This window comes from Barbus barbus, assembly GCF_936440315.1.
Source record: "Barbus barbus genome assembly, chromosome: 34".
Lineage (NCBI taxonomy): Eukaryota > Metazoa > Chordata > Actinopteri > Cypriniformes > Cyprinidae > Barbus > Barbus barbus.
In genome coordinates this window covers 4,166,730-4,180,347 of record NC_136762.1, presented here as the reverse complement: position 1 = coordinate 4,180,347, position 13,618 = coordinate 4,166,730, and the positions used below count along the sequence as shown (strand labels likewise).

General features: G+C 39.5%; 1 protein-coding gene across 1 annotated transcript in view; it reads left to right on the top strand.

The window, feature by feature from the left end:
- LOC306854349 (calsyntenin-2-like) overlaps positions 1-13,037 on the top strand; it is a 62,208-nt gene extending 49,171 nt beyond the window's left edge. The window contains exons 11-17 of the mRNA XM_079392284.1: positions 543-691; positions 3,848-4,050; positions 5,492-5,662; positions 5,745-5,887; positions 5,969-6,083; positions 9,658-9,839; positions 12,302-13,037. Of these exons, the coding sequence (XP_079248410.1) occupies positions 543-691; positions 3,848-4,050; positions 5,492-5,662; positions 5,745-5,887; positions 5,969-6,083; positions 9,658-9,839; positions 12,302-12,472 (1,134 nt within the window). The 3' untranslated portion in view covers positions 12,473-13,037. The remainder of the gene's footprint in view (positions 1-542; positions 692-3,847; positions 4,051-5,491; positions 5,663-5,744; positions 5,888-5,968; positions 6,084-9,657; positions 9,840-12,301) is intronic.
- The last annotated feature ends 581 nt before the right edge of the window (positions 13,038-13,618 follow it).

The following is a 13,618-nucleotide window of genomic DNA, read 5'->3' as shown; positions in this document are numbered from 1 at the left end:
TATTGTAGAGCAAAATTACGCTTCAAAAAACAAATCCTGTAGTTTTACAAAAAATAACAATAGTAATTGACACTAATAAAATAATAGATTTAATAATAAATTATAAAAAATAATAAATTGTTTCAGTCATTTACAGTTAAAATTGCAATTTTTTTTACAGAATATAGCACTATAAAAAAAATTCAAAGTTGCAAATATTACAAAAGATATTTCAGTCTTTTTGCTTAAAATTTTCATTTAATTCAGTGTTACTTGCAGGTAATTTTCTATCAATTTCTAGGTGAAAATTGTTTCTACAACAATATTTTTCAGTGTAAAAATAAAATTCGAAATTTAAAAAATACGCATTATTAACCTTATTTTTAATGTAATTTTTTGTTACAATTCCTTTGTTGAATTTCCTCTTCCTGACATTCAAATTCAAATTTCAATTCATATTCACAGACATTTCTTCATTTCTGAATTTTGCACATCTCTGCCTCAAATGCTCACTCTCATAGACACTTTGATAATATAATATCTCACGTTTTTCTTTCTCTCAGTTTCATCTGAATCCCGCTCAGTCTCTGGTGGTGATGGAGGGAGAGGATCTGGAGCAGATGAACACCGCACTGAGAAAAGTTTCTTACATCAACTCTCGGCAGTTTCCCACCAAGGGATCGCGTCACCTCCGGATCTCGACGGCAGTGCAGTAAGATTATAAATATTCATGACATCCCCTTTCTGAACTACTATACTAGAATTTTAGCTCTGGAATATGGCAATGTGAATGATCAAACCATTTATATCTGGTTGCACAGTTCTGATATGCACCCCAGAATTTTTAACTGTGCTTAGACTCGAACGTTATTAAAACTGCAGTATATCCTACTGCATATAAAAAAATATTGAAGAATGTCTTACAAAAAAATACTATTTTAGTCTTTCTAGTTAAAAATATTGACATTTAATTCAATATGTTACTTGGCATTTCTTACATATAAAGGTGCTATATTTAATTTTTTTGACTGTACTGAAGCATAAAAATACCATAATATGTTTGTAGAGGTTTAGGAAACAAGTTTACATACTTGTTCTCCGAAAAACAATGCTACATTTATTCTACTTTGAAATGTGTGTTCCGTGTCGGAATGTCTGTTTTTGTTTTGGTTTGTGTGATTCCACCCACTGCCAATTTACCCAATGGTATTTTGACACCGTGGGTTGCCAGTTGGTGTAAAACACAGCATATTGCAGCTATGGAAGCCAGCAAATGAAATGGATCAGATATCACAGATTCTACCTGAATGCTTCAGCATCCATGTAAAGAGCTCTGTGACCAGACGAATATTAAAACATAGATAAAATCAACTCATCGACTTACAGTGTGAAGCTCATCACCTTCCAGTGTCCTGGCAACCTTTTTCCACTATAAAGAACATTGGAAAGGTTCCATTGATGTTAAACGTTCTTCATGGAACCATATGCCAACAAGAACCTTTATTGAGTGTTATTTGTAACTAGATTTGTACTGCTGGCTATTTCAAATCCCTAATCATACTATAAGCAATCCTAACACTTCTTCTAACCTTTACTCTTATTTTGTTTTATTCCATGCTTAGGGAGGTTTATTTTTTATGTACAGACAGGGAAATGGAAAGAGAATAACAGAGAGATTAAATTTTTTTTTTTGGAACAGAAATGCACCCACTGGCGCCCCATGATTATTCAAAGCATGAATATGCATAAGCCCCTAGTGGATTATGACCCGCCCCTCGGAGGCTTCAGCACAGCCAGTGGGCGGAGTCCTTCAGCAAAAGCAACAGGGAATTAGCATGAAAACACACACATGCACAACACTAAAACACACATAACAGACCAATTAAGTATTGTATTACTGTAAGACATATAACTGAACTCTATCTTCTCTTATTCTTAAAACTTACTGATCCCAGACTTATAATAATAAGCACAAACGTGTTGTGTTTTGCATAATTAGTAACTTTTCTAGAAGTAATTAAAATGATTCATTTACACTTTTGCAAAATAACAGATTGCTTGTCAAGGAGACAAACACTGTGCAAAAACTCTAAATTAAAGGAAACACAATATCACCTTGGCATAAAAAGAAATGATGTAAACATTGAAAAGCAAGACTGTAGTAGACCTATGGAGACAGAACTTGTTTTGCATGGAGACCTGAAGTCATTTCAACATTTACAGAAGCTAGTGATTATAAAATACCAGAAATTTAAGTTTTTCTCCCACCAGCCGAAATAAAATGTGTGGTCAAATCATCAGAGATGCACTGCAATTATTATGTAATTATCTTTATAATTCTGTTTATAACAATTCTCCCAGTAACAATAAGCTGATCATTATTTGTGTGTTATGAACAGATTAAATGCTATACTGTTTAAAGAAATAGAAACTAAACTAAAACTTGTTTTAAATGCTACAAGTGAATTTATGATGCAAGAAAAATCATTTATCGTTATTTTGGCCAATATTGAGATTTACTCACTTACTAATATCATTCATTTATTGAACGTATTAAATGGTTTTTCAATAGGAGATTTCCTTTCAAATAAATAAATGCATTTTAAAAATATTTTTGCAATACAATACAATATATTCCAATATTTAAATAAAAAAAAGGATTTTGAGACTTGCTAAAGATTACATTTAACACTATTAAATTAATATTGTTGTGAAAGTTTAATTTTAGGTGAACAATAAATTATAGCAAAAAAAAAAAAAAAAGCATATAAATGTAAAACTAGGAGAAAGTCATCATGCAAAATGAAATATTGAATACTGAACAGTAAAGTTTACACTTGGCTCCTTCAATGCCATGCTGGAATATGTTCATGTGTTTAAACAGATGTGAGGCAAACGGCCAGGTTTAGAGAATGGCAGAAGGCCTCATCCTTCATTATCCACTGCCATTCGAATGCATGAAAAATGCATCATGGAAAATCCAAGCATATGTTCGACACGCGTCACCCTGAGAAACAATTAACATCCAAACATAGATGTCAAATAGCATGCATCGTTTGGTCATCAGTCGATCGCCACAGATCGTAAAAGAACAACTTAAATCATATTTTAGTTTAAACCAAGTGTATCTTGTAGCAAACAGCTGTTTTCACAACGAAATATGAATGAATCTCTTCAAGCCTCAGCGTATGTAAACCTTCAGTCACAGATGGTTTCTTCCATTCATTTCTTGTCTGTTGATGAATGTAAGTTTTGTTTGCGTCAGGATTAAGAACAACATCTTTAATTAGAGAAGGCGGATCTGTGTTCATTTGTGGATAATGGACTTCCTACTTCCTGTCGTTCTGAGCTGCTGCTTCACAGTGGTTTGAGTTGTAAATTAATTCTAGTAAACACCATTTGTGTTTTGCTTTTAAGCTTATTAAGTCCAATTACTGTGACATTCAAGAAAGCTGAAGTGTTATTAATTCACTGCAGGCGTAGTTTTTCTCTTTGTGTGAAGTTATCAGCGCTGCGGTCTCCGTAATGAGTTGGGAACATCTCCAAGTCATTTGTTTACACTCTACACATCACTGTCGAATGCTTCTTATTATTTATATCCAAGTGGAGATACTTTAAAGGTGATTTTTTTCAAAATTTAGATTTTTTTTTTTTTTTGAATGCTCAGATTCCAGATTTTCAAATAGTTGTATCTCGGCCAAATATTGTCTTATCCTAACAAACCATACATCAATGGAAAGCTTAATTATTCATAAGCTTAAATATGAAATATGGCAGTTGAATTTGGTGCTTACGTTTGGACCCTGTATGTGTGTGTCTGTATCTAAAATAACAGTAAAAGAATGTGTTGTGTTTGTGATCTCTGCAGGTGTTTTGGAGAGGATGTGTGTATTTCTGTGCCTGATATTGAGGCAGTTGTCATGGTAATGCAGCCTAGTGAACCATGTATCACAATCACTGGGGCGGAGCACCTGACCGTTCCCGCCTCCAATCTTGCCCTCGGCCTATCCCTGTTCAGAGATTTGCATATCATTAGCACAGTAACAAAAAGCGACGGACAGACAAACACAGGTACAGAGAACCATCTCTAGAATCACCTTTCTTCTCTTAATGGGATAATTTGTTCAAAATGATTATTTACTCACCTTCATATCGTTCTAAACTTAACATTTAAGTTATATATTGTAGTGCTTATTCAAACCTGTTTGACCCATCATATTGAATATACAGTTGTGTTTTTACAAGTGCTTTACAATCATTTTTAGAGCTTGACAGGATCCATTCTATGCCAAAGCATCTTGCTCAACTTTCCTTGTTTGTTGAACAAAAGAAAAGTCAGAGACATGAAGTTGAGTAAATGATGACAGATTTTTCCTTTTTGGGTGAACTATTTCTGCAACAAAAACACTACTAATGAAAACAGCCCACAAAGAAAGTCCCCAAACGCTGCACAGAGCACATTATTCACTGACAGACCGCAGGTGTCATGCTGTTTTGGTGGGAAACAACAGTAAATGCAAAAAAAACATGTTAATAAATCATAAAAGACAAATGCTCACTGCACCCTCCACCCTCACAACACATGAGTCTTTCACGAGGATGCTTTTCTGAATCTGAAACGCCTCTCCCTCCGTTATTCTCAGGGCTAATTTGTTTACTTTAAATAAAACAAATCCTAGAAAACTACATTTGCTTGCTCTTTCCAATTAAAGTTTCCGTCACTATGTAGATATTCATTAGCATTCAAAAACTTTGGGGTGAATAAGATTTTTTTTTTTTTTAAGAAATTAATATCTAAATTCAGCAGAGATGCAATAAATTGATCAAAAGTGAAAGTAAAGACATGTAAAACAAAATATTAATATTTCTAATAAATGCTATTCATCAAAGTATCCTGAAAAAAAATGTATCAGAGTTTCCACAAAAACATGAAGAACTGTTTTCAGCAATGCTAATAATCAGAAATGTTTATTGAGCAGCAAATCAGTATATTAGATTGATTTCTGAAGGACCATGTGACGCTGAAGACTGGAGTAATGATGCTGAAAATTCAGCTTTGCATCACAGGAATAAATTACACTTCAAAATATGTTTAGGGTTATTTTAAATTGTAATAATATTTGATCATTAATAACATTTATTAATAAGATTTTTGATACTATTTTTACTGTATTTCAAACACATAAAATAAAAAAATAATTAATTTAAAATATCTTACTGACCCCAAAGCTTTGAAAAGTAGTATAAATTTATAAAAATTAAACTTCAACTAGTCCCACTGTATATAAACTACTCTGGTACATGATCAGAATAGAGGTCATTTGCATATAGAAACCTAATTGATATATTAAATATTATATAAGTGTTTAATGTAAAAAAAAAAAAAGGATATTATATTGCATATATTACATGGCTATTATATTTCTGAAACTGTGGGAATTATGGCAGAGAAAGAAAGATTTCTTTATTATTATTATTCATTAAAATTTCTTTCATCTTTGTATGTGTGCAGATCACAGGTCAGGTGCATTTAAGGAAATCACACATAATCTGGACTACTGTGACATCATGGTGTTGGGGGAGGAGTTAAGGGCGGGGCTAGAGAGTTTGGAACTGCACCACAGCGCCTTATTGGGCAAACACCTGGAATATGCCAACTCCAGCACTGGCATGTCCATATATGGTAAAAACACAAACTTGGCAACTAACTTTTGTCTTTCCCAACACAATTTCCTCACCTCTTTCATCTTCTACATCTGTTTTAGGTGTGGACTCCATCTCTCACTACACAGAGGTGATCAGACAGGTGCGTTATCAGAGCCGTCAGGCTGTCGACTCCATCCGCACCTTCAGACTCACCTGTTCTGAGCTCAACGGACGTTACACCAGCGATCAGTATACATTACAGGTGAGAACCAAACAAAGAAATGCACTAAGCCACGACTCTGATCTATGTCCTAAAGAGGCTCTCTATCACTCTTTCTCCAAGGTCAACATCCTTCACAGCGAGGAAGCTATTGAACATGTCAATCATGCGATGGCTCCGCCCACATACATGCAAATTACTCATCCTACAGTCATAGAATCCAACAGCTACAGCTTAGGTGAGTGAAAGTCATAAAGATTGTGTCGGACTGAATTAAGTCTGTTTGTGATTATTTTAAATTTTGTAAACATTAGCTGAGGTGATACCAAATACGAAACAAAACTCTCAAAATACAAAAATAGTAATAATTAGGTCATACACTACCACTCAAAGACTGGGATTGGCAAGATTTTTGGAAGAAGTCTCTTCTGCTAACCAAGGCTCCATTTATTTGATTAAAAATACAGTAAAAACAGTATGAAATATTATTACAATTTAACTGTTTTCTATTTCAATATATTGTAAGATGTCACTTATTCCTGTGATTAAAGCATAATGGTTGCTCCAGTTTTCAGTCACGTGATCCTTCAGAAATCTTTCTAATACGCTGATTTGATGCTCATGTATATTTCTGATTATAATCAGTGTTGGAAAGTCATGCTGCTTCATATGTTTGTGGAAACTGGTACAGAACAGAAAGTTCCAAAGAAACCACATTTATTTGAAATTTAAATCTTTTGTAACATTCTAAATGATTTACTGTCATTTTCAAGCAATTTAACGCATCATAGCAGAATATATACATTTCTTTAAAAAAAAAAAATCATACTAACCTCATTTTATAAAGGAAGAAGAATTAACAATAAACAATAATAAATCTATAAATGAAATGCTGTTTATAAAAAGTGTACTGTTTATTATTAGTTCATGAGACCTAATGCATTTGTCAGGATTGTGGACTGTTTTGTGTGTGTTTTGCTCCCCGTGTGACCCAGTTTCCCCATGTTAATTGTTAATTTGATCCCAGGTGTGTCTCCTTAGGTCCCTCGTTATCCTGTGTTTATAAGCCCCAGTCCTTTCAGTTAGTTTTGTCGGTCGTTGAATTGTCATCCCTGTCCGTGATGTGTTTCCTGTGCCTCCCATGCTCCTAGTTGGATTAAAGATTCTCGTGTTTGTGAATTCCTCGTCTCCTGGTCTCCGTGTCTTCGTGCTCCCGGGCAGAGATGTAACAGAACGACCGACCTCATACCGAAGACGAGTTCACCGCTCAGGATGCTTGAGCTTGTGCCCGTCGTTTGCGGGGGTTCACGCCGCCGTTCGCGGCTCGCCCCTGCCCGTTCTGCGTGGGCTGTTGGGCTGCCTGTCGCGGCTTACCCAGGCCACCCGTTTTGGGGAGAACGGGTCGCCATTCGCCGCTCGCCCTTACCCACCGCCCAAAAGAAATTCGTCCCGCCTGAGACGGCGATGAATGTTCCGCCCGCGGCGAGGAGGATTCCGCCGCAAGGGGCGATGAACGTTGCGCCGTCCGCGCTGAAGAGGATCCCGCCGCCATTAACGGTTCACCCCGAACCACCGAGGAAGGAAAGACAGGTGCCGGTAGGGATTTTGATTGAGTTTGAGGGCATGCCAGTCCCTCCAGTGCCTGCTCCTCGCCAGTGCCATCCAGTGCCAGCTCCTCGCCAGTGCCATCCAGTGCCTGCTCCTCGTCTGTGCCCTCCTATCCCTGCACCTCGCAAGAGGGTCCCGTCCAGCCCTCCTGAGTTCCCGCTGGTTCCGCCCAGCCGTCCTGAAGTCCCGCTGGTTCCGCCCAGCCGTCCTGAAGTCCCGCTGGCTCCGCCCAGCCGTCCTGAAGTCCCGCTGGCTCCGCCCAGCCGTCCTGAAGTCCCGCTGGTTCCGCCCAGCCCTCCTGAGTTCCCGCTGGTCCCGCCCAGCTCTCCTGAGTTCCCGCTGGTCCCGCCCAGCTCTCCTGAGTTCCCGCTGGTCCCGCCCAGCTCTCCTGCGTCTCCACTGGTCCCGTCCAGCTCAGCTCTTCCCGAGCGCCCCCAAGTGTCCGCGCTTCCAGAGCGCCCTCCAGTGCCGGCTCCACGCACGTGCCCTCCAGTGCCGGCTCCACGCACGTGCCCTCCAGTGCCGGCTCCACGCACGTGCCCTCCAGTGCCGGCTCCACGCACGTGCCCTCCAGTGCCGGCTCCACGCACGTGCCCTCCAGTGCCTGCTCCTCGAAGATCCCCACCCTCCCACCCACTCCTGCCTCCTCCACTGCTGTCGTCTGGCAGCCCCCCCGCTCGCCCTCAGCCCTCTATCGGTACGGTGCGAGCCCCGTGGGTCTGCCATCCTCCAGCGTTGCCGGGGCTGGAGTATCCCTTACCTCCGCCTCCAGCCTCCGAGGCCCGGACTCTGCCTCGGTCCGTAGACCCAGTGGCTCCACCTCGGCTCCTAGCTCCCTCGCCTCCACCGTCACTCCTCGATCCACCAGCTCCACCGGGCTCCCTCGTCCCTCCGGCTCCGCCTTGGTCGGGCGTCGACCCGCCATCGCCTCTGGACTCCTCTCCTCTGGCTGCGCCTCGTCGCTCCGTCCCACCGGCTCCGTTGGGCTCCTTCCTCCCTCCAGCTCCACCTTGGTCCTCAGTCGCTCCGGCTCCGCCGCGGATCTCCGGGTCTCCGCCTCCACCTCGGTCACCAGAGCCCTCGGCTCCACCCTGTCCCCCCGGATCCTCGGCATCACCCTGGCTCGTTGGCTCTCCGTCTCCGCCTCGGGCTCCTCCACCACCTGCTCCGCCGCCGTTGCTCGGCCCCCTGGAGTCGGCGGCCATCCCTCCTCCATGGCTCCTCCCTCCGTCGGCTCCACCTTGGGCCATTTTCACGGCTGTGGCCTGGGTCCAGCTGAGCGCCTCCTGCTCCGGGTCCCTCCTGTCTCTTCCCTGGCTCCTCCCTCCTTCGTCACCGCCTTGGCCTCTGTCTGCCGGCCCCCTCCCGGGTATCCGTCCTCCTCCTGAACCGCCTCCCTAGTTCCCACCCGCCCCTCCCCTTTGGATGTTTCTACGGTGCGAGGACGCACCTTCCGGGAGGGGGGCGATATGTCAGGATTGTGGACTGTTTTGTGTGTGTTTTGCTCCCCGTGTGACCCAGTTTCCCATGTTAATTGTTAATTTGATCCCAGGTGTGTCTCCTTAGGTCCCTCGTTATCCTGTGTTTATAAGCCCCAGTCCTTTCAGTTAGTTTTGTCGGTCGTTGAATTGTCATCCCTGTCCGTGATGTGTTTCCTGTGCCTCCCATGCTCCTAGTTGGATTAAAGATTCTCGTGTTTGTGAATTCCTCGTCTCCTGGTCTCCGTGTCTTCGTGCTCCCGGGCAGAGATGTAACAGCATTAACATGTCATTCAGACAGTATTTTTATTTAAGGTTGGGAAACAAAAAGAACTGGTTCCAGTTTAAAAAATATTGCCAGTGTAGTAAAAAATGATTTATTTTAAAAGATGAATAGATTTAAATCAGGTTAAGAATCACTGACTGAATCAGTTGGAACAGTTACTGATAGTTAACCACTAGTTATTACTTTCATAAACTCAAATAAACCAAGAACTGTAATGTTCTTAAAGATTCACATCCAATACAGTTCACTGAGGCTTCCTTAAAAGTACCAAAAGAATCATACATGCAATCATTAAGGAATCAACTGACAAAAAACTATGCAAAATATGGCAATTATTTACTACAGATGGGACTGTCATCCTCCCAGCTTCTTGTCAAATTATGACATATTCTAAAGTCTATAGGGTGTAAGATTTAGGTGCATTTATTGTTTTTCTCCAGTTGTACCTGCTGTTGCTACTGCTGTCATTGTGGTGTGTATCGCTGCCCTGCTGGTGGTGCTGCTGAGTGTTTACCGCCTCAACCAACCACAAAACCAAGAGCACATTCACACACACACACTGCCAGAGAAACAAGCAGACTGTGACAGATCCTCTCTCTCCATCACTGTCAACCCTCTGGAGGTACGACAAACCGTCTACATGCTCAAGCAACACAAGACACCATAATGTAAAGAAGCTGCTAGAATGTTGACGCCTGTCAAACGGTCACAGCATGCACAAGTCTCTGTGAAAATGAAAACTTGTCTTTATAGCTGACAGGACAGGACAGTACAGCAGTTACACAATCAGCTAGAGCTGAACAACTTATAAGAAATGAAAGCACCAAGATTATATGAGAGATCCTTGACCTAGTATTTTGCCATTAATTTGGACATGTTATACATCTCTGTTGATCCTTGGGATTTGAAGGTTAGTGCATCAACAACATTCTAACCAGCATATCCTTTCCCTCTCTGGTTTTTATAGGTAGTTATATGCTTTAGAATTGGGATTAGAACAAGGACTGTTATTGTTTGGAGGCATTGTTTTTTTTTTGTGTAAAAAAAAAAAAGGCAAAAATACCATGGTCACTTTCACAGACTATCATGCTATCAGACCAGGGTTGATCCCTTGTTTTTTTGGAGCTGTTGTGGTTGTTAAAGAAGTGTTCTGGGTATAGTTCAAGTTAAGCTCAATCGACAGCATTTGTGGCAAAAAATAAATTCCACTTATATATATATATATATATATATATACAATAATCTGGGTTACAGTGAGGCATTTACGTTGGATTACGTGCATCTCAAATATTGCATGTTTTAATAGAATTTAAAATGTGTTTTTCTACAATGAAAAGCTTCACATCTCTGCCTTTAAATCCCCACTAGTGCCTCACTGTAGCCTTGATTTGTGCTTTTTAAAGAAAATAATTTACTTTGATTTACTTTCTTCCTGAATGTTCACAATTGTATTGAATTTCCTTGTTAATAACTATCAATTACGAGTCCTCATCAGCACAAAATCCTGTGAAAAATTATGAAAACACTGTGACAAAGCAGAATTATAATCAACCAAGTTAATATTGATTATTACAGCCGAGCAAGATGTTTAAATGTTCAATAGCCAAAATTGAAGCATGTTCACATTCCTGTTTTCCTTACAATGAAAGTGGATGGAGACTGGGGTTTTCAAGCTCAAAAAACAGTAGTCCATATGATTTAATATGTTCACTTAAAGCTGCAGTCCGTAACTGTTTTTGGTTAAAATTATACAAATTCAATATTTGACGATTCAGAACAGTTAGCTTATAATAATGTTTTCTAACAACATGGTAGACTTGTTACTTACTTGTTCAGATGAAAATAATTTTTTGGCTCATATATTCCAAGACGTAGGCTAGAATCTGTGATTACTAAACGGTGCAGTGACTGACAGCTACACATACTCCTCAAAACATTAGATTCATCCGCGCTGGAGCCGTGCCGGAGCACAACCCCATGCAATGAAGATAATTCTGTTACTGCAATTCCAGGTTTTCAAACAGAGATGGCGACAAAGAGGCAAAACTTACGGACTTCAGCTTTAAGTTGTATGACAGCTGTATGTGTAGAAAAGACTGATATTAATCTGTAATTTACTAAAGGGAAACGAACAGCTTAGGCATTCAGCTATGTCCTCTTTTGTGTCCCTGGAAGAAAGAAGAGTAAATTTAGACATAAACGACATTTTTGGATGTACCAATTACTCGTTTAAAGCAACTTACAAGTTTTTTTTACCTTAAAATATAAGTTTCAAAATCATTCTGATGGCACACAAATTTGTAATAAGGCAAATGACTTGTGTTTATTAACCACAGCTATCTATGGAAGCCCGTTTCCGCCACTGAATAAAAAAATTGAAAAAAGGAAACTGCGAGTTTTAATTCTCACTATTCTGACTTTATTCTTACAATTCTGAGATATAAATTCACATTTGCGAGTTATAAAGTCAGAATTTCAGAATTGTGAGATATAAACTCGTAATTCTGAGAAATAAAGTCAGAATTGTGTTGCAATTACGAGTTATAAGGTCAGAAATGCGAGTTTATATCTCGCAATTCTGAGTTTATAAAACAATTGCAAGTTATTAAGTCAGAATTGTGAGATATAAACTCGCAATTCTGAGAACATATCAGTCTTTTTCCCCCTCAAATTTGGACTTTATAACTAGCAATTGCGAGTTTATGTCTCACAATTCTGAGGAAAAAAAACATAATTGCGAGAAAAAAAGTCAGAATTGTGAGATATAAACTCGCAATTGCGAGGAAAAAAAGTCAGAATGACCTTTTTCTTTTTTTTTCTTCAATGGCAGAAACAGGCTTCCATAGCTATCCACTGTAATTACGACAGTAATATATTTACGACAGTGAATTTCACCTGCTTGACTGTAGGGGGCTCCAAAGTCTCAAAAATACACAAAAACTACATTTGCTTTAAGATTCTTCATTCTTGTCTCATTTTTCAATACAGTAATTCATTGAAATGACTCTGAACGAGAGTAACCAGGTAAATGGAAAGAATTGGAATAATTTGTTTATCAAAGCAGATTCATTTGGTTCATTCTAGAGCTTTCCGGACCTTCAGTCAGCAGAAGAAGTAACTGAGGAGGAAGAGGAAGATGAAGAAGAGGACTGCGATATCTCTAGTACCAACTCAGACAGCGATGAAGAGGAAACTACCACGTCTTTCATGCATCATCAAACCAGGATGCAATGGGGAACATCAACATTACACTGATGAAAACACATTCACACGCTCGACAACACAACACTCTGCCTGTAGCATTCTATAATGACCTGCAATACAAGCGAGCTGACCTGCAAACACACTTAGAAACAGCTCTGATCTTTTGTGATACTGTTTTTGGTGTGAGGTGACAAACTAATAAAAGTCCTGCATCTCGTCTGATCCCTTTACACTCTCTGTCTCTACCGCTGGAGGACAATAACTAAATATGAGACAGTGAAGTCGCAGAAGAAACTCGAGCAGCCGCCTGTTCAGGCTTTTGATTAAAGTGAGTTTCTTTTCGAGGCCTCTACAGTGCATCTCGTTTTCTCTCAGACCCTTTTAATGTGAAATGATCTTCCTTTCATAACGATCCTGAAATTCTTCTCTAATAACTGGCGTCCTTGAATACATTTTTATAAATCCGAGTGTGCACCTTTTTAATGTAGTCTTTTTCTCAGTCGGTCTCTCTTCTGTGTAACATGCCAGTGTGTTTGTGTGAGTGGTTTTGTAAATGACTGTTCTTTCATTATAAAGTACAAATGAATGGGTTGTGTGTTTGTACATCTTACAGACTAAACAGAATTTGCTCCTTTTTGTGGTCGCTGCTGCACTTTCTTTACATGAGTCAGTAAAAAAAAAAAAAAATAGAAAATTAAAATCTCGTGAAAAAGTTGATTTTTTTTCTTGTAACTTATTTCAAAAAGTGAAACTTTCATATATTTTAGATTCATTACATGTAAAGTAAAACATTTCAAAAGGTTTTTTTGTTTTAATTTTGATGATTAGAGCTTACAGCTCATGAAAATCAAAAATCAGTATCTCAAAATATTAGAATATTTACATTTGAGTTTCAATAAATGACCATCTCTACAGTATAAATTCTGGGTATCTCTTGTTCTTTGAAACCACAATAATGGAGAAGACTGCTGACTTGGCAATGATCCAGAAGACGAACATTGACGCCCTCCACAAAGAGGGTAAGTCACAGAGGGTCATTACTGAAAGCTGTGGCTGTTCACAGAGTGCTGTATCAAAGCATATTAAATGCAAAGTTGACTGGAGAGAAGTAATTGGGTAGGAAAAGGTGCACAAGCAACAGGGATGACAGCAAGAATACTGAGAATACTGTCAAGCAAAGCCAATTCAAACACTCGT